General features: G+C 44.6%; 3 protein-coding genes across 3 annotated transcripts; 2 read left to right on the forward strand and 1 right to left on the reverse strand.

The window, feature by feature from the left end:
• LOC8082532 (BTB/POZ and MATH domain-containing protein 2) lies at nucleotides 4,302–4,844 on the forward strand. The gene has a single exon (XM_002447215.1). The coding sequence runs from the start codon at nucleotides 4,302–4,304 to the stop codon at nucleotides 4,842–4,844; it is 543 nt and encodes a 180-aa protein (XP_002447260.1).
• LOC8070263 (probable protein phosphatase 2C 45) lies at nucleotides 4,911–8,899 on the reverse strand. The gene is made up of 8 exons (XM_002448641.2): nucleotides 8,616–8,899; nucleotides 7,279–7,406; nucleotides 7,073–7,171; nucleotides 6,822–6,977; nucleotides 6,138–6,224; nucleotides 5,960–6,051; nucleotides 5,466–5,540; nucleotides 4,911–5,361 (listed from the first exon to the last, which is right to left on the reverse strand). Exons 1-8 carry the CDS (start codon nucleotides 8,681–8,683, stop codon nucleotides 5,212–5,214), a joined length of 855 nt encoding a protein of 284 aa, XP_002448686.1. The 5' UTR covers nucleotides 8,684–8,899; the 3' UTR covers nucleotides 4,911–5,211.
• On the forward strand, nucleotides 12,616–20,913 carry LOC8082534 (BTB/POZ and MATH domain-containing protein 2). The gene is made up of 2 exons (XM_002447216.2): nucleotides 12,616–13,619; nucleotides 20,778–20,913. Exons 1-2 carry the CDS (start codon nucleotides 12,616–12,618, stop codon nucleotides 20,911–20,913), a joined length of 1,140 nt encoding a protein of 379 aa, XP_002447261.2.

Genomic DNA, 21,393 nt, shown 5'->3' on the forward strand with positions numbered 1-21,393 from the left:
TTAACCACCTAAAATTATTTTAGCTACTCTTGAGTGACTAATGAGACTAAACTATTTTAGCTCATTTTTAGAACCAAACAGGCCCTCAAAATCTTATACAGCATATCTAAGCCAGTATAATAATTTGTATGTAGTGTTACGTCCCCAAATTTCTATTTGGTACTACAAAATGTATTCTTTTGACAAGAACATGTTAATTCAATAATTGTTTGTATTAGTCTGCGTTAAACCTTATACAATATAATCTAAATCAGTGTAAACATATATTAATGTCATGTACTCTGATTGATTTTACCACGCAGCCACTCATCTGTAGGTGACGCTGAGCATCATTCCAAAAGGCACTTTGCAGTAAATTAGTCTGAATTAACAGCTCGAGCTGATCGTCAAAGGTGGGCGGTTGAGATATGGCACCTCATTAGTCACTAAACTAGTACCAAATTGGTTGTACTATATATATGCTAATATCGTATTCTCGTGAACTTTAACAATCATCACTGTGCATGAGACCTGTTCTCCGTGCTCGCTCTTTGCAAAGCTAGATCTGAATTCTGAACGAGTGCAGTCAGCACGTCTACACCACCAACCCCAGCGCCTTGCCTCTCCCATGCGAGAATGCCGCTGCTACTGCTATATATGAATACCACCTCCTCAACTCAGTGTTAGCAATGCACATGTCTCCTACTGTCCTGAGTCTCCTGCTTATGCTTCCTCTCAACTCTCAAATCCAAAGTCTCTGGATTCTTGAATACCAATTCCATTTTACTTTACTCTTGTTTTACTGTACTCTTGTTTTTCTTATGTGCTATTTCTTGGAGTTTATTTGGTAGTTTAATTTGTCACAGACATTTTTTTGTTTGGACTTGGCCATTGGAGGACGATGATGGAAACAACGAAGGCTCGCTCGCCGAACCTAATATGGCATCTAAAAAAATGCCTTGACGATCATATTCGTATGTGTACTGAGTTCTCCATGCTCACAGCTTTCTTTTTTTTTTCCGTATTGAGTTTATGGCTGATGAGAGTCTGACTGATTGTCTGCAAAATCATTCTTGGCTTCAAGTTCTTCATTCTCGCGTCTGTAACTTCTATTCTTTCACGCTGAACAAATTCTTGCTGTCTGGCGCCATATATCACCAGACCTTTCGCCCTTAATTTCTTCCAGATGAACAATCTTTTTAATAATTGGTCGAGATCAACAATTGTGTTATTCGACTCTGCTTTGTCTTGCTCTTCCAGTCCTCTCTTTGGTAATGTTCTGCTCCCTCTCGTCACTACCCTACTGTTCATTTCGCAAACAACGTAGGCCAAAAAAAGTGAAGCGTATGATGGGCTAAAATTTAGTCAGAGTAGGTGACGATGCGCATGATTCGAAAGGCGATATGCACTTTTTTGTTCTTAATTAACCGCTCGAGTTGATCTTCAAGATATGGCATGCCATCAGTCACTAAACTAGTAGTCTAGTACTTCCATATGCTTACAACTTGGACTTTAGCAATCATACTGTTAGCTGATCGAATAGTTAATACTATATCACTGTAGTGGCGCGTTTTCCATGCCTGTTCTTTTTTCAAAGTTGGAGGAGTACAGTCAGCACGTCTACACTACACCTACTCTGCTCAACGCCTTGGCTGCCAAGAATGCTTCTGGTAGCTTAGCTTGCAGTTTCCTGGTGCTACTGCTATATATATTAGAACGAAGGCCCCTCAACTTGTGTCTTGCTCCGATCCAGCAGTGAAACACCCTCTTTCTGTCTGTCTGCTTATCCCAGTGTCACCTGATTATGCTTCCTAGAGCTCTTCCTCTAGCTCTCAGTTCCAAAGTCTCCGTGCTTCTGGTTTCTTGAATTATGATTCCATTTTTTACCATGCCTATTTTATTCTCCTTTTTTTAAATCATTGAAGTTTATTTGCCACAATCATTTTTGTGTGGGTTTAATTGGAGGACAGTGATGGAAACAACGAAGGCTCGCTCGCCGAACCTAATATGGCATCTCAAGTGCCTTGATGATCATATTCGTATGTCTACTGAGTTCTCCATGCATGCTCAAGCACCACACACCCTCTTGGCTTTGCACGTTCTTCCTTCTATCGTTTTTTAACCGTCTCTTGCATACAAAGCTGTGTTCTTCCTTCTATCAGTTTCACCATAGCCTGTTTGGAACTTTGGATCTCTTGCTGCCAGGTATCACTGTCAGATCTTTTTCGCATTTGTCGGAGATGAACACTTGTGGAAGATTTCTTTTCCAGAACACTAAGACATCGAAAGTTGCTCCTCCTGTTTTAAATTAAAACTTTTAATTTCTTCTGAAACTGCCAATTCGCAAGTCCACGTTCCTTTCTGCTCTCGCCTTTTAGTGGAGGAACTGCAGTTGTTTTAGCGATCTTCAGTTCAGATTACGCAGACTTTTCTTTTTAGTTTTTAAGGCAACTAAGCGTCGCTTTCGATCAAGTCAGACAACAGTTTTTTTGGGCTGTAAACTTGGAAAAGCAGCACCCGGCACAAAGTTAACCACATGAAATTTGAATCCTACTAGTTCAGTAGCATACCAGTAGGACTGCGGGAGTAAAAAGAAAAAAGAAAACAACAAGATATATACAAAGTTCAAAAGTACTTTCTCCTATGTGACTATGTCATAGATAGTAAAAGCTATAATAAAAAAATATGATGACTTGTAACTTAGAATGAAAAGACTAGCATTTAATTACATATACTGCTGGGAGAATTCCATGGTTCACCGATGCGGCAAACTTTAAATTAAGCATTTTTATGTTGGTCCCAATTTCATAATACTAAGTTTCCTACTATAATATACATTAATTGACACAAATGATTTTCTAATAAATGGTTGCAAAATTACTAAAGTTAAGGTGTGTCAAAAATAATACCAAGAATTTGCACTTAATAAATGAAGGAAAAAATTATATAAAATATTTAATTTGTAAACTCTGTGTGACAACCTTGGTCATGCTAGATTGGTATTCCCTCTGTTCAAAATTATAAGTCACTCTAACTTTTTTAGAGAGTCAAATAATCTTCAATTTGACCAAATTTATATAATAAAATAATAATATTTATCCAAATAAGTATTATTAGATCATTCATTAATTATATTTTTATAGTAATATTAATTTGATGTCATAAATCTATGTGATTTTCTTTATAACTTTGGTCAAACTTAAAATGTTTCGACTCTCAAAGAAAATTAGAATGGCATATAATTTGGCACGGAGGAGGTACTTGGTAGTATATATGATGCAGCCTAGACTCCATCAATAATTCATCACCAAGCAAGGTGTACGTAAATTTACATGAAATATCTTTTTTCGCGATCTAGCCTTAGCATGACTGCATGATTTCCATTCCCATTTGATTCCTTAAAATTGAGAGAAATTAGAAAGTAATGTAATAATAAAATAAAAGGCACTTTCTAGATTTTTGGTTTTAATTCATGGGATCCAAACAGGTAGCCATGACATGTTGGTCCATTTGGTTGCATAGGAATGGTTTTGTTTTTGAAAATAAAAAATTAATTTTCATTGCAGGTTATCTATACAATCTCCCACCGGCTCCATTCGTGGACTATCCTTTAGAGGTTAGAGTTATCTTGATATAGTTTGTGACGACATTGCGACAACTGGAATAAGTGGTTAGAGTCATCTCGAGGGATATCTTTACCTAGACATACGGGTGACAATCTAGTGTTAGGATTGAGTGTCATTAGAATATGTTCAGGTTTTTTATTTCTGTAGTTATATACTGCCATTCAGGTAGAGGCTATGAGTTTCGTTCCAAAGCCATATATCAACTCGACGTAGAGCTCTTTAGATACAATAAAATCTTTCTAAAAAAAAGCCTAGAAAGGTACCCCCACGACCTCAATAAAAAGAACAGACGACGGATGAAGGCTCGATGTCATAGACCGATGAAGGCTCGGGCTCACGGTGTTTTGTTGTTTGGCCGGTGCCCGCGTCATTTTTTTTTCGATTGAGCTCAAATGTAATGCAACTTCTTGGAAGTTCCAAACAATATAATTCTTCTGGTTGACAGATGACCAGCCTAGCGTGGACGGCTGTGGGTCTTCTGGAAAAAATTCCCTGCAACACCGCCGGCCGGACAGGAACTCGTTGCGACACCGCATCTCCGCTTGACACGTGTCCCTCTAGCTTCATCGGCGGAGTCATAAATAAACTAAACTAAACTCTACCCCACCTGCAAACGCCTGTGTCTATCTTGTTCTGCTATAAATTAGGATAGGAATTAGCGCAACATTTCACGCCCCTCCGAAGCACCATCCATCGATGACGACGTCGGCGAGCGAGGTCTCGGTGTGCTCGCACCTGTTCACGGTGAAAGGCTACGCCCACACCAGGGGCATCGGCGTGGGCAGCGCCATCGAGTCGCCGGCGTTCGACGCGGCCGGCCACCGCTGGTCCGTCGCGTTCTTCCCGGACGGCGACGAACAGGACTCGAGGGGGCACATCTCCGTCTACATCAAGCTCGTCGGCGGCACCGGAGACGCCACCGTGCTCTACGGCTTCAGCCTCGTCGACCCGACCGGCGCCGCGCCGGACCCGGAGGCCTCGAATGTTGCCACGTTCCGGAGCGGAGCCTACAGGGGTATCGACCGTTTCATGGAGCACCAGACCTTCGAGGCGTCCCCGTACCTGCGGGACGACTGCTTCACCATCAAGTGTGTCATCGGCGCCGTCAAGGGGCCCGGTCCGCCGCCGCTGCCGGTGGCGGCCTCGGAGCTGCACCACGATTTCGACCGACTTGTGGTGGACGGCGGCAGTTCGACGCCGACTGAGCAAGCCGTGCTGCTCTACTCATCAGCAAGATAAAATAAAATGAAAACATGTATCTGGCAGTTCATTGCGCTGTAACGTAAAATTCAATGAGAGTCAAGCAAGGGGAAAGTAGTATACTGACAGATACATTTCAAACCAAGGGACAATTTTATCGTGTTTTTTTCCATCCACAACAATACAACACTATCTTCTGACCCAAACATCAAAATCAAACTAGGGTGAAACACGGCCAGCAAACTTAGTGTCTAACCTAACATATATATAGGGTACACACATTTCCCAGTTCAACCCATCGTCATAATACAAGTATCCTACCTTTCTCCATTCAACCTTGGAAAATCAATCGAGGCATGTATATCATAGCTCACACCACTGCGTACAGTAATTTTATTGCTATGCTTTAAGCGTATCCGCTACTACCTTGCCCGCGCAAGAAGCGCACAACGACACAAGTTATGTTGTCACTGCTCTCCCTCTTGTAGGCCTCTTGCAAGAGCTTCTTTGCAGCCTCTTCTGGGTCCTGAATGGATCTGGTCATCGCGACAGCTTCCTGCATGACAAACATTGTAAACAGGTGGTACTGAGCACAAGGAGTGCAGCAAGACTGCAAGAGGCTGTCAAAATATTCTGAAGCTCTGCATTTCCTAAAATTACCTCGTTAGAGACAACATCCCACAGCCCATCACTTGCAAGGATGAGAAACTCAAGTGTGTCATCGACAGCTTCCTCCTATCACAGGATTAAATGTAATCAGTAAGTCAAAATCTTAGTATAGATCATTAATACTAGTACTGCAGGTTTAATTTTCAATGTAACCAATGCATTAGAAAACACATTCATCAATTTTTTTTTAAAGAAAAAACAATTAAATGTAATCAATAAGTCTTTGGTATAGACCATGACTTCTATTGCAGGTTTGTGTGACCTCAAAAGTCAAAATTGATGGAATTACGGAAAGCATTCATGCTAACATTTATCACCAAACACCAAGATGGCACACAGCCAACTAGATGCATGCAAACAATAAACCATTCCAGTAAGATCATTAATACTACTATAACTCTCCTATCACAAAGAAAGTCCTCAACACAGACACACGCATTTTGTAAGGAAAGTAAAAATTATATCATCATGTCCAAGACACGTACTCGGATCTCCGGATCCACAACTACATATTGCTTTAAGAGTTTGTCACCAAAAGCTCGCGAAACAGCAAGTACACCACCAACACGCCATGTTCCTATAGAACAAAAGCATGGACATTAGGGGGAGAATCATATATTCCATCAAGAAACTTTTAGGAGGAAAATGCGGTGATTGGCATACCTGCCCACATCACGAAACCTCCAGCCTCTTCAATACGCTGCCGCTCATCAGTTTGATCAGGCTTGTGATCCTTTGAAACAGGGATAGCTGCAAAAGCGAGCAGAATGCATCAAGTTAGGAAAGTGATCAAACGGTGTTGCCAATGTTGAAATATCAGCCGGAGACTCAACTCCTAGCTTAGCAGGACAAGGCAAACAAGGCCAGAATTCAGACCTTAGCAATGTCTCAAAAAGCATCATATTGTATTATCACCAAAATCTAGAAGAAAGCATGCATTCTAGCAATAAAAGAACAAGCAAGGTTAAAATTCAGACTTGACGAAATGTCTCCAAAACCTTCATATTGTGGTATCACATAGACTCTACAAGCATGCATTAAGCAATGAATGAAGCAAAAGGTTTGCATTCTACCATCATCCTTTTCTTTATAATCATGAAGAGACTTAACAAGGCCAGTTACTAATAGACAATATCAAGAGCATCATAAAACTTAAAACTATATTAGTACAATGTAATGCACTACTGTACTTGTAGTAAATTGATGGAAAACCACTGGAGATTGTACCTTGTTTCTATGTTCTATTTTCACTAAAGAAGTTTTAGATGAAAACAAATTGTCTTGGGTAACTACTACGTAAAAGCAACAAGGGGGTTTAAAGAACAGGCACATTGAAGCCTTCATTACCATTTCCTTCCCTGCATATGATAGCCCTAGAGTCACCAACATTTGCGACAAAGAGACGATCACCAACAAGTACAGCAGTTGATGCAGTCGACCCACATTGATTTTGACTACTGTCAGATTCTAAGAATTCACTGTCGGTGCTTTTATAAGCATCATCTGCAGTAATACAAACATGCAAAGCTCAAGTTCTCATGATTGTGTTCACATAATTTAGCAACTGATGTTAGTAGAAAAAGGGAGCAAAAGAATACCTATAGCAACCTTAGTATCACTCATGAACTTTGGATGACTAACAAGATTGTTGAACAAGTTTTCTTTAACATACTCTGCTACTTTAGCACCACCATGACCTAAACAAATAAACCATGGTCCATGGGATCAGAAAGAACTGGGTACAGATGAAAGTTACGCTCAAACTATCTAAACTAAATCATGCTGAATCGAGAGAAATCCATACCGTCAAAAACTCCAAAAAGACCAATTATCTGACCGTCAACACAGTCAATTTTCGTCTCATAGAAGTCTTCCATGGATGCCCTTTTACCAGGGGAGCTTGCATAGCCATAGCTAAATTTACCATTCTGGCTGGCAGAAAAATAAATGTGAGACACTGAGCAGATAGGTAATACAAATACAAAATAATGTTCTAATAAGTCAAGCTACTATCACAATACCCTGGAGATCCCAAAGTATAACTTGTGCCGCCACTTTAATAACTACAGTTAGGGTATTTTGAAAAGCTATAACTGGATGAATTCTAGCCATGTAGAGCTACAGCAAAAATGAGCTAATGCCTAGCTCTCATTGCAAGCTGGTACAAGTTCATAGCTCGGGTGACACAAGGGCCAAATTCATAGAATAACGAGATTTTCTAGCAGCCAGCCAGCAGAGCGTATTAAGTATTAACTATATATTATCGATTAAGGGCCTGTTTGGCAGGGCTCCTCTCTGGCTTCGGCTCTGGCTCCTCCAGAGGAACCCTGCCAAACGTTTTTCTGGAGAAGCCGCTTTTAAGTAAAAAGCAGAGGAGCCAGAGCCGTTTTGGCGAAGCTACAATTTGTGGCTTCACCAAAACAGCTCCAGAGGAGCCTCTCGTGAGGAGCCCTGCCAAACAGGCCCTAACTTGGCTGATCTGAATTGATGGAACATATGACTGCTTAAATATTCTTATGCTATCATAAAATCCAATTTGAGATGGCAACTTTTGTTTGCAACACCACATTCCCGGTAAGATGAACATAACCTGGTTTTTTGTGGGTACAATCCCAGTTTGTAGCATTGATTTATACTTTTGCCTTGTGAATGCAAGATTCAACCATGATTCAACCATGATTAAATGAAAATATTTGAATTTGAAGAGATTTGAGTTAAATTTGTCAATTTGAAGGCCATGATGTTATAATAGCAAAGTGTTAATGTTTTGAGAGTCGTTATAGCCAAGCAGATGTTTGGAATCCTATTATAGCGAAACCCACACATTTGGGATCCTATAATAGCAAATTTCTCCAATCACCCAGGATCATTTCAGTTCCGAGGTAAAAACACATAAACACCTGGCTGCTCCTAACGTATTTCAGACTACGCATCAGGGCCACAGTAACGGACGCGAACCATCACATTCTGAAACTAATCGCGACCAAAGCTGAGACGGGCGAGTATAGGACCACCAAAGGACTTTACAAATCGAAGCGCCCACATCACAATTCGAGCAGAGAGAAACCACAAACCAAACAAAAACGAAAGCAAAAACCGTGGTGCGGACAACGAGAGCAGTTGCGAGAATCGTTTCACCACCTGAGGCCGCCGCCGCTGACGGAGGACCCATCGGTGGGGTGGCCGATCACGGAGCTCAAGTACCCCATCCCACTTGGATCCCCGGCGGGGGCGAGGAGCCGGCTCGGATCAGGCAGCGGGGAGCCGCGGATCGGCCCTCCAGCGCGTCAGGTTTTGGGGGATTTTGGGAGGAGCGGGGCCGGAACCGGGAGCCGGGAGGGGAAGACGAGACGACGGGTTTGGCACATTTCAATGGACAGCGGAGAAAACTTCTGCCGTTCTGCGTTTTTGCGCTTTGGCCCCTCGAAGTTTGCGGAGTTTTCTGCTTCTCGCTTTTGGAGGAGGAGGTGCCGTGCGAGCTGCGAAAGCGAAGCCGACCGAGGTGCTCTTTTCACGTGAGCGAACATGGCTTCGCGGCCTCCGCTTCGGCCTCCGCCGTGGGCCTTCTGCCTGCGGCATGATCCTTCGAGAACATCGAGGACGGATGGATCTCCGCGTGTCGCAGCTGGATTCGTCTCCACGGCTTCCGCCCCAGCTCAGAGCTCACCCAGCTGAACCTGTTCCGTGTCGCCGCCGTCCACCGGGAACTTTGGGCGGCGCTCGCGCAGCTGGGTCGGAACTCCGAAAAGTCCCAGCGGTTCAGGTTACTCCCGCTGTCCCAACCCACCGTTTTTTTTTTGGAAAATATGCAATACAATCTACTTTTTTCAAATATGTAAGTCATTTCAAAATATACTTATATTTCAGTCATTAAAAAATTAATACTTGGTATGTGCATCCATATATGTACTCGCATATTAAAGTTGAGATTGTAAATTCAACTAGAAAAAAAAATCACACAGAAATAACAAGTTCTATATGCATTTGTATTGCATGACAATCCACGATTTTTGTCTTTGTAGTGCACATGTACATAAAATTTATTGTTCTGTATGATTTTTTTTTAGTTTAAATTTGCATCTCAAATTTGCTTGTGAATACATATATGGATGCACTATAGATGTGCCAAGTTTGTTTCTTTAATGGTCGAAGATATATTTGAAATAGTTTGCATATTTACACCTATGATGTAATTTGCACTACATATTTTACCTCACATATGCATCTCAAAACGTACACTGAAAAAAATAGAGCCACAATGTCGATTGTAGATTGATTGATCATCCAATGCGAATCAAATGCATTTTAATCAGGGACACTGTATTATCTAGTGGTCTCTGCTTTTGCACTTGTGTGTGTAACACGACAAACTTTTCACACTAGAGCTATTTATACCCCTTTTACGGGCCATTGGAAGGGTGTTAGAGGTTGGAAAAGCTACATAGTTGGGTTCTAGACATACTTGAATGCCTTTGCATCAAAGTGCTTAGGAGAAATTTAAGGCACTGATACTAAGAATTTCAATGAATGCTTAATGTCAATCTTAAGATATGATATGACTTGTGGATGACACAAGGACAAACGAGGGTTTCGATAATGGACCACGATTGTGATGAAGAGGAGATAGTACTTGCATTGAGTCAAAGTACATACGCGCATACTCAACTCTCTAAGAGCACACACATACACCCTATCTCTATAGGCATATATGAAAATATCTTGACATCTCAACTTTTTTCCACGAGAACCAATAGCTAGTTTGGTACCATGTCCCATTATGATATGGCACCACTACCACATCACACCATATAACAAAGACAAACAATACACTTCTCACTCCATAATAAATACAATTCTAGATTTAGGATAAGTCGATTTTTTAAGTTTACCATATTAGAGAAAATGGTATTCATATTTATATACCTTTAATATGTTTACCGTAAAAATATGATTTGGAATTAATTGATTGTTACTTATTTAGTATCATAAATATTTACATTAATTTATATAGATTATATGTTTGAAATTTTGATTCCGGAAGAAGTCAGAATTGCATTTATTTTTTGAACGGATGGAGTACTTATCTCTAGATGAAATAAACAAAATCTAGTTGAATCGAGTGTCACCTGTAACCAAATGACGCTACAAAAGTAGTATATATATCACACTAAACCCTATAGATAGATACTAACTAATATTGGCCCCAGTGTGTTTGCTCTCAATTTCTCGAACTATGTGGGGACACGACGCCCTCAGCTGTAGGAATCCTTCGGTTTGCTTGACCAGTTCCCAAATATACTCCGGCGCGGCATATCGGACGCAGGCGTCCTGCAGCAGCTGGCCGCCGTACCTGACCGCCATGCACAGGATGTCCGCCACCGTGAGCGGCGTCACGAACGTGCAAAGCCACTCCTCGCACCTGAGCTTGAGCCTCTCCACGTCGTACCTCTCCGCGGCGAAGAGCATGGCCGCCACCGTCTCGTCCGTCGGCTCCACGTAGGTCATGTCCGGCAGCTGGTCCGTGTACACGACGTGCAGCAGCGCCTCGAACGCGTTGGCTGTCATCTCCTCGTCCTCGTTCTGTATGTTCCGCCAGAGGTTGTCCTGCCTGTCGTTGAGCTCCCGCACCTGCTGCCGGAACACCCGCGAGCGCGCCGCGAGCACGCACGAGTGCGCGCGGAACGGGGTGCCGCCGACCTCGTACGTGATGTCCGAGCACTCCTTGCTGTTGAGGAGCCAGAGGAAGGCCGCGGCGAGGTCGTCCGGCGGGACGGTGATCGTCGGCTGCTCCGCGAGGAGCGGGCTCGGCGGCTTCCCTCTGAACACGCCGAGCCTGCACCGGACGACCAGGCGGTCGTCGTCGCGGTCGCGGCGCCTCATCTGCTGCTGGAGGTCCGCAGCCGCGCGCTGGAGGCCCAGGTGCTCGGCGTTGCTTGCGTCGTTGGCGAACGTCACCCTCACCTTGGCGGACTTGTTGTCGTTCCCTGCAGCGTTCACCAGCTCGAACGTGAACTCGGCCGTCGTCTCAGGCTCGCCGGACTTCCCGCGGGCCAGAAAACAGGACACGCTGTCCCTGCTGCCGTCGTCGTGCCCGTTGGGGTACACCTTGATGTACCAGTTGCTCCCGCCGACGCCGAACTGGGCGGAGCGCACGCACTCGCCGCACTGCAGCGACGCCTTCTTCGCCGAGAAACTCGCGATGGTGAGCGTGTGGGACTCGGACACGATCTCCGGCGCGCGGGTGGAAGTGGAGCTGGAAGCCCCCGTGTCCATGTATGGCGCGGAGCGGTCCATGGCAACGCCGCCGCCAGCCTTGCGGTTGCGGGCCATGAATCCCCACGGGAACGCAGACGGCTTTGGCACCACCGTGGCGTCGACGCTGAGTGTGCACTGGACCGTGAGGGTGTCCGTGTGAAGGCACGACGAGGCCTCTATCTCACGCCTTCTGGCGAACTCGACGTAGCCCTTGCTGTGGCCGTGTTCGCGCACCGCCAGCGTGCTCCTGGCGGTGGCGTCGTCGAAGACGGTGTACCGGCCGGTCCCATCCAAGATCGCTACCGTGAGCTCGAAGCGACCGAACGCCTCCGTGCGGCACTTGACGAAGACGGCGACGAAGTCGCCCGTGTCGGGGCTGAGGCCCGCAGGGTATACCTTGAAGCGCCAGGAGCGGCCATGGAATTCGAAGGGCTTGGACTTGAGCACCCCTCCGGCGGACAGCCGCGCCGCCGCCTTGGAGTACTTTAGGAACGGACAGTCAAAGGTCTTCGTCGACAACATCTTGTTTTACTTTGGTGATTGACCAGAGAGACACAAAGCGATAAGATAATAAGGCCGTGCGCCGTACGTGGCATTATATATATAATACGCCAGATATATGGCACGGAAAAACGTGTTGCACCGTGTCTCGACGTACGTATAAACTATAGACTATAGAGGTAGTAGAGGAACTCCGCGTATAAAGGGGCGTACGAGGAGTCCATGGCGAGCCCGACCCGTACGTGCGTTTCTATATTCTATCCCGCTGATGGTGCCGCAGCACTTGTGTACGTAACTAACCAACAACAAGATACTATATTGACGGACAACTAATTAATCTCGCGTCGTCGAGTGCAAGGGTCCCTAGCTAGCTAGCTAATACTAGATGGGTTCTTGTCTCTCGGCCGCCGGAGACGGCGGGCAGGCGGCATCATCGGCGTCGAGCGTGTCCGGCACCCACCAGTTCACGATCCGGGGCTACAACGCGACCAAAGGCATGGGCGTCGGCAAGTCCATCCTCACCCGGTACTTCACCGTGGACGGCCGCACGTGGTTCGCGCGCTACTACCCTGATGGCTACAACATGGAGACGTCAGATTTCATCGCCTTGTACGTGCAGACGCTCTACAAGCCGCTGTGCCGCCCCGTCCGCGCCCGCTTCACCTTCGAGCTCCTCAGGCCCGACGGCAGCGTCGCCTACGCGCGCCGCTCCGACCGGCCGTGCAACTTCGACATGCGCTGCAGCAGCTGGGGCATCCGTGCCTTCGTCGCCCGGGGCGACCTCGAGGGCGCGGAGCTGGGCGTCCTCCACCAGGACGCCATCAAGGTGCGCTGCACCGTCGAGGTCGTCAATAGCCAGAGGAAGCGCGGCGGCGGCCGTCCCCGGGCCCCCGTGGCGCCGGCGTCGGACTACGCGACGAACGCCATCAAGTTCCTCAGCAGCGGCACGGCGCCGCCGTTCGACGTCAAGTTCTCCGTGGGCGGCGTAACCTTCGAGGCGCACGCACTGGTGGTCGCGGCTCAGTCCGAGTGGTTCGCGGCGGCGCTCTACGGCCATGGGGCCGGCGAGAGGTGGGTGGAGGCGGGGCTGCCGTGCATATCCATCTCTGGGACGACCCCGGAGGCGTTCCAGGGCGTGCTCCACTACGTCTACCACGACGCACTGCCGGAGGAGCTGATCAAGGCCAAGGGCGAGGCCGTCATGATGCCGCAGCTGTTCGAGGCCGCCGACATGTTCCTCATCGGGAGGATGAAAGCGATATGCGCCATCCGACTGCGCCGGTTCATCAACAACGACACGGTGCGGAGCATCATGGAGCTGGCGCAGGCGCACTCCTGCGAGGAGCTGCAGCAGGCGTGCCAGAATCACTTGGCCCGCCGTCGTAGACTGTAAGCGAACTCCTGGAAGGGTCTCCAGTTTTGTAGTAGAGTACTAGCTAGAGTCTGAACTCAGGCCTTCCATCCATTATCTAAATTATTAAATTACCAGTCCTCGGTTTTGGGGGCATTGGTGTTTAATCGTCTCTAGGGATCTATTGATTGGTATTTTTCTTCTTCTGATCATTCATGTAAGGTCAGTCAGTTTCAAAGCATCTCCAACATTCCTAAATGAACTTGCTATTTCTTGTTTATTTGGCAAAACTAGAAAATAGTCACTCTAACAGTTTGGTAAATGGGTTGCCATTTTTTGGCACCTTGCTATCCAGCAGCATCGCGCGTCCATATTTGTCAACTTGCTATCCAGCAGATTAGTTGATTTTGGTTGTTAGTTGTGGGTCTTCTTTTTAAGTTTATGAAGCCTAATTGCCAAACTGTTGGAGATAGAAGAATTTTCACTTGCCATATGTTTTAGTAACTTGCCAAATCACAAGCTAGATTTGGCAAGTGAGTTTTATCAAACTGAAATGAGTTTCATCCCATGAAACTTCCGGCTAATTTAATGTCATGAAATTTCTATTGAAGCTAGCCCAAGGGCAATCTCAGTGGTGTATTGATAGTGGTTTCTACCTCTACTAATTATCTTGTTAACTAAATAATTTGCTAATGTGATAATCGATTTATTACTAAGAGAGACGGAAAAATTGAGAAACCGAGGACTGCTCTAACCTGCACCCTCGTGCGATGCTGCCGGCGCAGCCTCTAAGCTCGCGGCCACCTCGTGCTCCCCCTGCATCCTTGTGACGACATCCTCCTTGCGACTGGCATTGTTGTGTGTCCATGGATTTGCGCTTGTGCCAAGCTTGCCGGTGGATTATTTGCGATTGTGCCAAGCTTGCCGGGAATCCACCGCGTCCAGCCATGGACGAGCAGCCCCACACGGTCCATCAACCACCTCAGTGTACCGCATGGTCCATCCTCGCCCGTGCTTGCTCAGAGATGGTCGCAACGACAAGGGGCTCCAACTGAGAGATGTGCTTGCTGCTTCCACTCGTGTCTGTCTGTATCCTCCCATGCTCGCCGACTGATATACGCAATCCTCTTGCAGGTCGCTACAACCCATGATGGGTGGTTTTCGTAGTTGTTAGGGCCTGTTTACATTCAAGATAAAATTTTTTTTTGTGTCACATCGAATATGTCGGAAGGTTGTCGGGAGGGATTTTTAGACACTAATAAAAAAACAAATTACATAACTTGTCAAGAAAGTGCAAGACGAATCTATTAAGTATAATTAATCTGTCATTAGCACATGTGGGTTACTGTAGCACTTAAGGCTAATCATGGACTAACTAGGCTTAAAAGATTCGTCTCGCGATTTTCAACCAAACTGTGTAATTAGTTTATTTTTTATCTACATTCAATGTTTCATGCATGTGTGCAAAGATTCGATGGGATGGATGAAAATTTTTTAGTTGGAAAACTAAACAGGGCCTTATTTGAATTATTGGAGTTATCCAAAGTCTATTTTTTGTGTTTGTTTTTCTCGTGGTGACATGCAGGTCCCTTTTATTTTTCTCTCCTAGTTTTTGAGTGTGGAAAAGTAGTCCAACTGTTCTATGGGACGTACAGGAAGAATTTTTTTTTATACATATGGTAAAAATTTAGCTCCATTTTTTGTTGGGTATGGTCATAGCCTTTAACCTAAACATATATCCCTCCCTGCTAGGAGGGCATATGTTTGGATAGGGGGTTGAGATGGGTTGGGTTGGGTTAAACCTAGATTTCATAGTGTTTGGTTGGGAGTTAAGATAGGTTGGGTTCAATCTAGTAGGGAATATATTCGCACTGGATGTGGGTCAAGCCAATCTCTCTTAAACCACTGGGTGGGGTCGATCTAGTTTTTCTATCTTGTGCAGGAGCAGAAGAAACGTTGTTGGCTTCTAGATCTTGCCATCGCCGGCTCCTTGTCGGGTGCCGAGGAAGCACGAACAACGACACAAAGGCGAGCACATGGCAGTTGCTCCGCGAGTGTGAGTGGGAGCGCTGGCTAGCGTGGACGATGGTGGAAGTTGAGGGCAGGCGAGCGTGGATGATGGCTCAGGTGAGCTTGAGATGGCGCAAGGGGAGCACAGGATAGCCGAGCGGGCGAAAAAGAGCAGCGACGCAAACACAGGAGCATACCACACGGATGAGCAGCAGTCGCGTCGACCGAGCTCATGAGGCAAAGCAGCGGCCACGGCGACCACACCGGCGCAAGAGCCGGGGCTTCAAGCGGCAACACCGGCTAGGGTGGTACGGGTGCCACGGTGACATGGAGGCAAGTGGTCGAGCTAGGTAGCAAAGGGGATCTAAGCCTGAGATAGAAGAAACAGCGTATGAGACCGCCAAGCGTCCATACACCATTCTCTCATCTCACCTATGCAAACTTTTCTAACCAAACACATAACTGAGTTGGACCTAACCTCCCTTACCAAATGCAATTCCAACCCATTCCAGTAAAATCTCATAACCAAACACATGCTAAGTCATTTGTATTTTATTTTACTATGTTGATTTAGAACAAATCTTTTGCCACCCTTTCGAAAAAATCGCATAGAAGCATTATATTTGTCTGCTTCTCCTTCTTTGCTTTTGCTTGTGCATTTTTTGTCACATTCAAAACAAAGTCTTTTGGAATGTTCGTTGTTCAATCCTAATTCTCGATTACTATTTTCTTTATAGAAAACCTCCCCTGAGATGAAGTTTTTTCTGTATAGCTGTCCTCGTTTACATTCCCTGATCCTTAGAGTAACTCCAACATATATGCTATTCATATTATCTAAGCTATTTTTACATTTTAATATAAAAATTAAAGTCCAACATATGTGCTATCTGGTTTGCTAAAATAACAAGTTTGCTATTCCTAAATTTTCGCTTGTCATATATAGCATGTCGTCCCCACTAGCTATCCTATACAAAAGTTGGTGTGAAACTCTATGCTTTGAGTGAGTTTTTTTATTTTACACAATGACTAAATCTTATAGTTTAGAATATAATTTTACCTAGTCTCTTGGAGATGCTCTTAGAGGCAAATATAGCGGTGGGGCGGCTAGGCCTCGAGCCCCCCTACCGCTTGGCGAGCCCTTGGAGCCCCCTTGAGTCTCCTCTAAATTTTTTCACCATTGCTGCCTCTATGGACGGATATACTCCCTCTGTCCCACTTTAAACGTCGTTCTAGCACTACTTTTACCTGTCTAAGTTCAGACCATATAGCAGGAATCTAGACGTAAAGCAACATCCAAGTTCACAGCAAGGAGCATGCACCTGATAGGAGGCTACAACGACATTTAATACGGGACAGAGGGAGTATATAAGAGTTGCTGGTGCAGGCGCACCCAAAAAAACTAAAAACAAGTGATTAAATTTTCACTATATTTACATTTTTATAGTAAAAATCTATACACTCATAAGACAACTGCACTCTTCTTAAATTTACTAGTTAAGTGCCCGTGCGTTGCTACGGGAATCACTTACGGGTCATCGCATATGCATGCATGAATCAGTATTTTAATTAAAAAAAACTTTGTCGTGGTTCTGTTTTTTACAACATCATATATGTGATAGACATGTATTCATTTAAACGAAGGATAAGATATTGCATATCATATACTTGCCAATGTAAATATACCAAGGAACTCAAGAGCAACATATTTTTACCATGAGAACAACTTCTACACTTCACCGTGCAAGTTCAGCCTACAAGTCTCACAAAAAATGACAAAGCAGTAAAATAAAATTAAAAGGTGGATCATGTAGTTCACTCCCTCATCATTGAACCCGAGAAAAAAAAGCAAATACTAACTCATTGGTATAACACTTCAGTTCACCTGACGCTAAAAGACCATTTCTTTTTGTCCTCCACAAGAAATCACTAAACTATATCAAGGATCTAATTACTCCCCCCCTACTCCTGTCCAGCTAAGAGTTTCAACATTACATCCTTTAATCAAAGACAGTAGGATAATCTTTCTACCAAATCAATCCCTGCAATGTGACTAAATACTCTAAATGTGCCCAACTTAGCACCTTTAACTAACAAAATTGATACTATTTAGATGGAAAACAACTTGATAACATTGACCAATATGGTTAGCAAATGTATATCTTGCAAATCTGTAAATCTTGAGCACTGAGAAACTCCTTGCTTGGACTATGCTTTCTTCATAATATCTCTCTGCTCAGCAACAATCTGTCGGCTGTACTCCATGCACATTATTCAATAGCAGTAGATAGAGTAAAGTGTAAATAGTTGTCTGTTTCAGTTTTACAGGTAGCAATGTCCTAGCTAGTCTTTAGGAGGACAGGTGTGTGGTGTTAGTGGGTGATTGGTCATAGTTATTAGTGGTCAGTTGCCTAAGTCGTGGATAGTTTCTAGGAGCCACTAAGTGGTTCCTGGTGACTAATCATGGCTTTGCATATATATTATAACATTCTCCATATCTCCGTATCTAGTGTAATTTGATATATATAACATTCCAGTCAAAAACAATATATGAAATTGTAAAAAAATGCAGTTAACGAAGTGCCAAACCCTATCATGTCCACAATCCACTTGTCTTCAAAGTACTCACATAACCCTTAAATTATGCAAGCTTTTTCTTTCTTGCTAATCCTAGGGGACAGTCACTGATTAGTCTAATAGTATACTGCCCGTGCTAACTCTACGACTATATTAAATCTAAAGTTAACTTATGAATCCTATGCCATATTAAGTATACCTTTTCTCAAAGTATACATTTTCAAAGTCAAGAAAAAAGCATATCAGGGAACACAATATCTAGTACTGAAGATATAGAACATTTTCATGGCAAGGGTAAACACCACTTAAAATATGAAGTATATGGTCCAATAGTGTTGAGATCAAACATTTTCATTGGCTAATAGAGCAAGCCAGAAGAAGCAGCTTGTGAAGTCATTTTCCATATCCGAGTGGTTCTCTCCTGAGATGAGCAAAGTTAGGTACAAATGCAGTCCATATTTCCAAGAACCGTCAAAATCATAAAATAAAAATAATTTGAGTTTGAATAGTGAAACCAGCACCGCAAAAATTTTGGCTCCTAATAGTAATAATGTCAATCCACAAGGAAGAAAATCTTACAAGTGGCGGTGGGCTGAATTGCCATCTCCCAAATAACAACAATACAATCCGAAGAAGTACAAGCAAAAATTGCAATAGTATCGTACACCATCCTTCCGGCAGGTGATCCCTTTTATGCATCCTAGAGGTGCAACGTAGAGACCCCTTCAAAGAAGGTGTAAACAGTAAATGAAACAATTAGGCATCAATATCCATTGGAGTCCACTTTTAAGTTTCTTAGGCAAATATTTCCCAGCAAGTATACTGGAAGGTTGCGATCAATTGCCATACAACAAATCAATGAGCACTGCCATGTAAGTACAAAATACAGTATATACAATTTAAATAAGGCGAATAAATAATAAAGTTACCTCTCCTTTGCTAGACCGATCTTCCTAGCTACAATAGTACCATCAGCACATCATGAGAGTAGATAGTGTGTCTCCATGCTAACGAACTGCAAACCATGAAGGAAAAACAATCAACAAAGTGCAGCAATAGGCTTCACAAAAGGAGAAAAGAAACCAGTCTTCAGGATCAGACACATCTAATCTAATACTGTATATCTGCAACCTGTCAGTTACCAACTAAAATAATTAAAGGAATGAATTAAATAACAATAATCTATGGCCAGCTCCAGACGATCATTGTTGATACTTAGATCACCTTACGTGGTCTAAACTTTGTTCCAGAGTCTAGACAAAGCTCCCAAAAAAATCTATCACATGAAGAGTCATTTCAACAACCTCCAAAGTACAGCAGTTATAGTTTGGAAACAATGAGCCTACAAAATAAAATATATTACCTTAAGTACCCATATAAATTTTCTAACAACATCTATTGTGCCCTGAAACCAACCAGCAGCCTCCTGAGGCATCTGCGTTGCAGCCAGCATGGACGAAAAAATATATCAGTAAATGTATGCTTTAATCATATAATAGTAATATTGCTTTTGTTCATAATCTTTCAGCTACTCATATATGTCCCCAGTTTTTCCAAAGACCTCTATACCAGGAGTTTAGTGAAGTTTAGAGAAAAATGAAATCGCCTTGGAGTCAAATTGCATTCTGGAGTCAAATGAAATAGCTTCGGACCAAAACTCAATCGACCTCTTTGATTTCCATATAAAACTTTCAGAATACACACGTGCTTCATCTTTACCAGGAAAAGGATACATATAGGACCATTTACAAAACCCATTTTATCTTTTTTTTTGCAAAGCTATCTGCATTTTGAAAAATGCTAGAATAATTTTAACACACACTTTATTAATAAAATTTATTTCCAAAGATAATACTACTTTCCTTGAAAAGCAAAAGGATATATCTTTTTTTATGACTAAATATTAGTTTGTATTGCAAATTCGTATGGATAAAAACTATAGTTCTAGAGAAATTATCATTAATTGCAGGGTTTCACATACGTTCTGTTTGGCAGTCTAAAGAATCAATTACAGGCAAACAAGAGACCTGGTTATACATCTCATGCCTCCAAGATGCACATGGGATTGGACCTAGCGTCTTCTTAGCGGAATACCATCGAACACTTAAGAAGCACATATTAGAATTACACGGATGCTGCAGATCAGGCATAGGACCAACCGATTCAAACATAGCAAGAAGGGGAGGAAAATTAGGAGAAGGACAGGGAAGGATGAGAGATGCATACGCCTGCCTGTTGGTGCCGGTGACGAGCTGTGTGACTCTGCTTGATCTGCGGAGGTGCACTGCCGCTAGGATCTGCCGTGTGCGTGGGTCTGGCTGTGGGTTAAGGCCTGGCAGCGGATCCGAGAGACGGCGGCCGGTGCAAAGGTGGGGACCAAGTCGAAGGGCGCGCGACCAGGGCTGACCCGAGCACGGGTGAGCCTGGCGTGCGTTCGGCGGCCGCGACGGCAGCGCGCACAAAGAGGAAGGGCGGGGGCGGGGGCGGATTTACCTCGAGCAAGAAGAGCACCGACGGTTCGAAGCTCCGATGCAGGCGCGGATTGGTCACCGGTGCGCCCTCCAGGCGGTGCGGCGGATTGAGGGCGTGGATTGACCTGAACCGTGGGGCAGCCTGGCGTGCGTCCGTCCGGCGGCCGCGAAGGAGCGGATTGACCTGAACCGTGGGGCAGCCCGGCGTGCGTTCGGCGGCCGCGACGGCAGCGGGATACAGGACAGGAGGTCCGTGGGGAAGCTGCGCGGCGGATAGCGCCGTCCGGCGGCGGCGACAGCAGCAATCGCGGAGAGGAAGGGTTAGGGGAGTTGCGTGGGGGAGCTCCGCGGCGGTTGTCGCGCGCAGAGAGGAAGTGGTAGGAGAGTTTCGTGGTGGAGCTGGACGAGAGAGGAATGGCCTTGCGGGAAGGGCAGTGCGGGAGAGGCAGGCCGATGGATCGGTACGACGATATCATCCGAGTCTTTTTAGTTGTAGAAGAGACTTTAGCTCCGCCACTTACTGCCTCGAGAAGGATGGGCTATCTGCCGAGGACTGCTCATAGAGCAGGCGGTTAAGCCCCAAGGGACCGGCCACGTATCGATCCATAGAAGGCTGGCCCTTTCAAAAAAAAAGTGCTATGTGCATGGGAATTGTCTGGAGGTTGAAGAAACAGTTTCTAGTCACGGCATGAGCGCATGGTTGCTTTCTGTTTTTGTCCTTTCACATTCTGGTAAACTGGTATCACCAGTATGTAAA

This window comes from Sorghum bicolor, chromosome 6 (genome assembly GCF_000003195.3).
Source record: "Sorghum bicolor cultivar BTx623 chromosome 6, Sorghum_bicolor_NCBIv3, whole genome shotgun sequence".
Lineage (NCBI taxonomy): Eukaryota > Viridiplantae > Streptophyta > Magnoliopsida > Poales > Poaceae > Sorghum > Sorghum bicolor.

Excerpts from the sequence above, each read along its gene's own strand:
- LOC8082532 (XM_002447215.1), top strand. The coding sequence starts at position 4,302 with ATGACGACGTCGGCGAGCGAGGTCTCGGTGTGCTCGCACCTGTTCACG.
- LOC8070263 (XM_002448641.2), bottom strand. The coding sequence starts at position 8,683 with ATGGGGTACTTGAGCTCCGTGATCGGCCACCCCACCGATGGGTCCTCC. Across the intron at positions 7,407-8,615 it reads GTCAGCGGCGGCGGCCTCAG|CCAGAATGGTAAATTTAGCT; the intron begins GTGGTGAAACGA and ends TTTTTCTGCCAG. Across the intron at positions 7,172-7,278 it reads TCTTTTTGGAGTTTTTGACG|GTCATGGTGGTGCTAAAGTA; the intron begins GTATGGATTTCT and ends TTATTTGTTTAG.
- LOC8082534 (XM_002447216.2), top strand. The coding sequence starts at position 12,616 with ATGGGTTCTTGTCTCTCGGCCGCCGGAGACGGCGGGCAGGCGGCATCA. Across the intron at positions 13,620-20,777 it reads TTGGCCCGCCGTCGTAGACT|CCTGGCGTGCGTCCGTCCGG; the intron begins GTAAGCGAACTC and ends ACCGTGGGGCAG.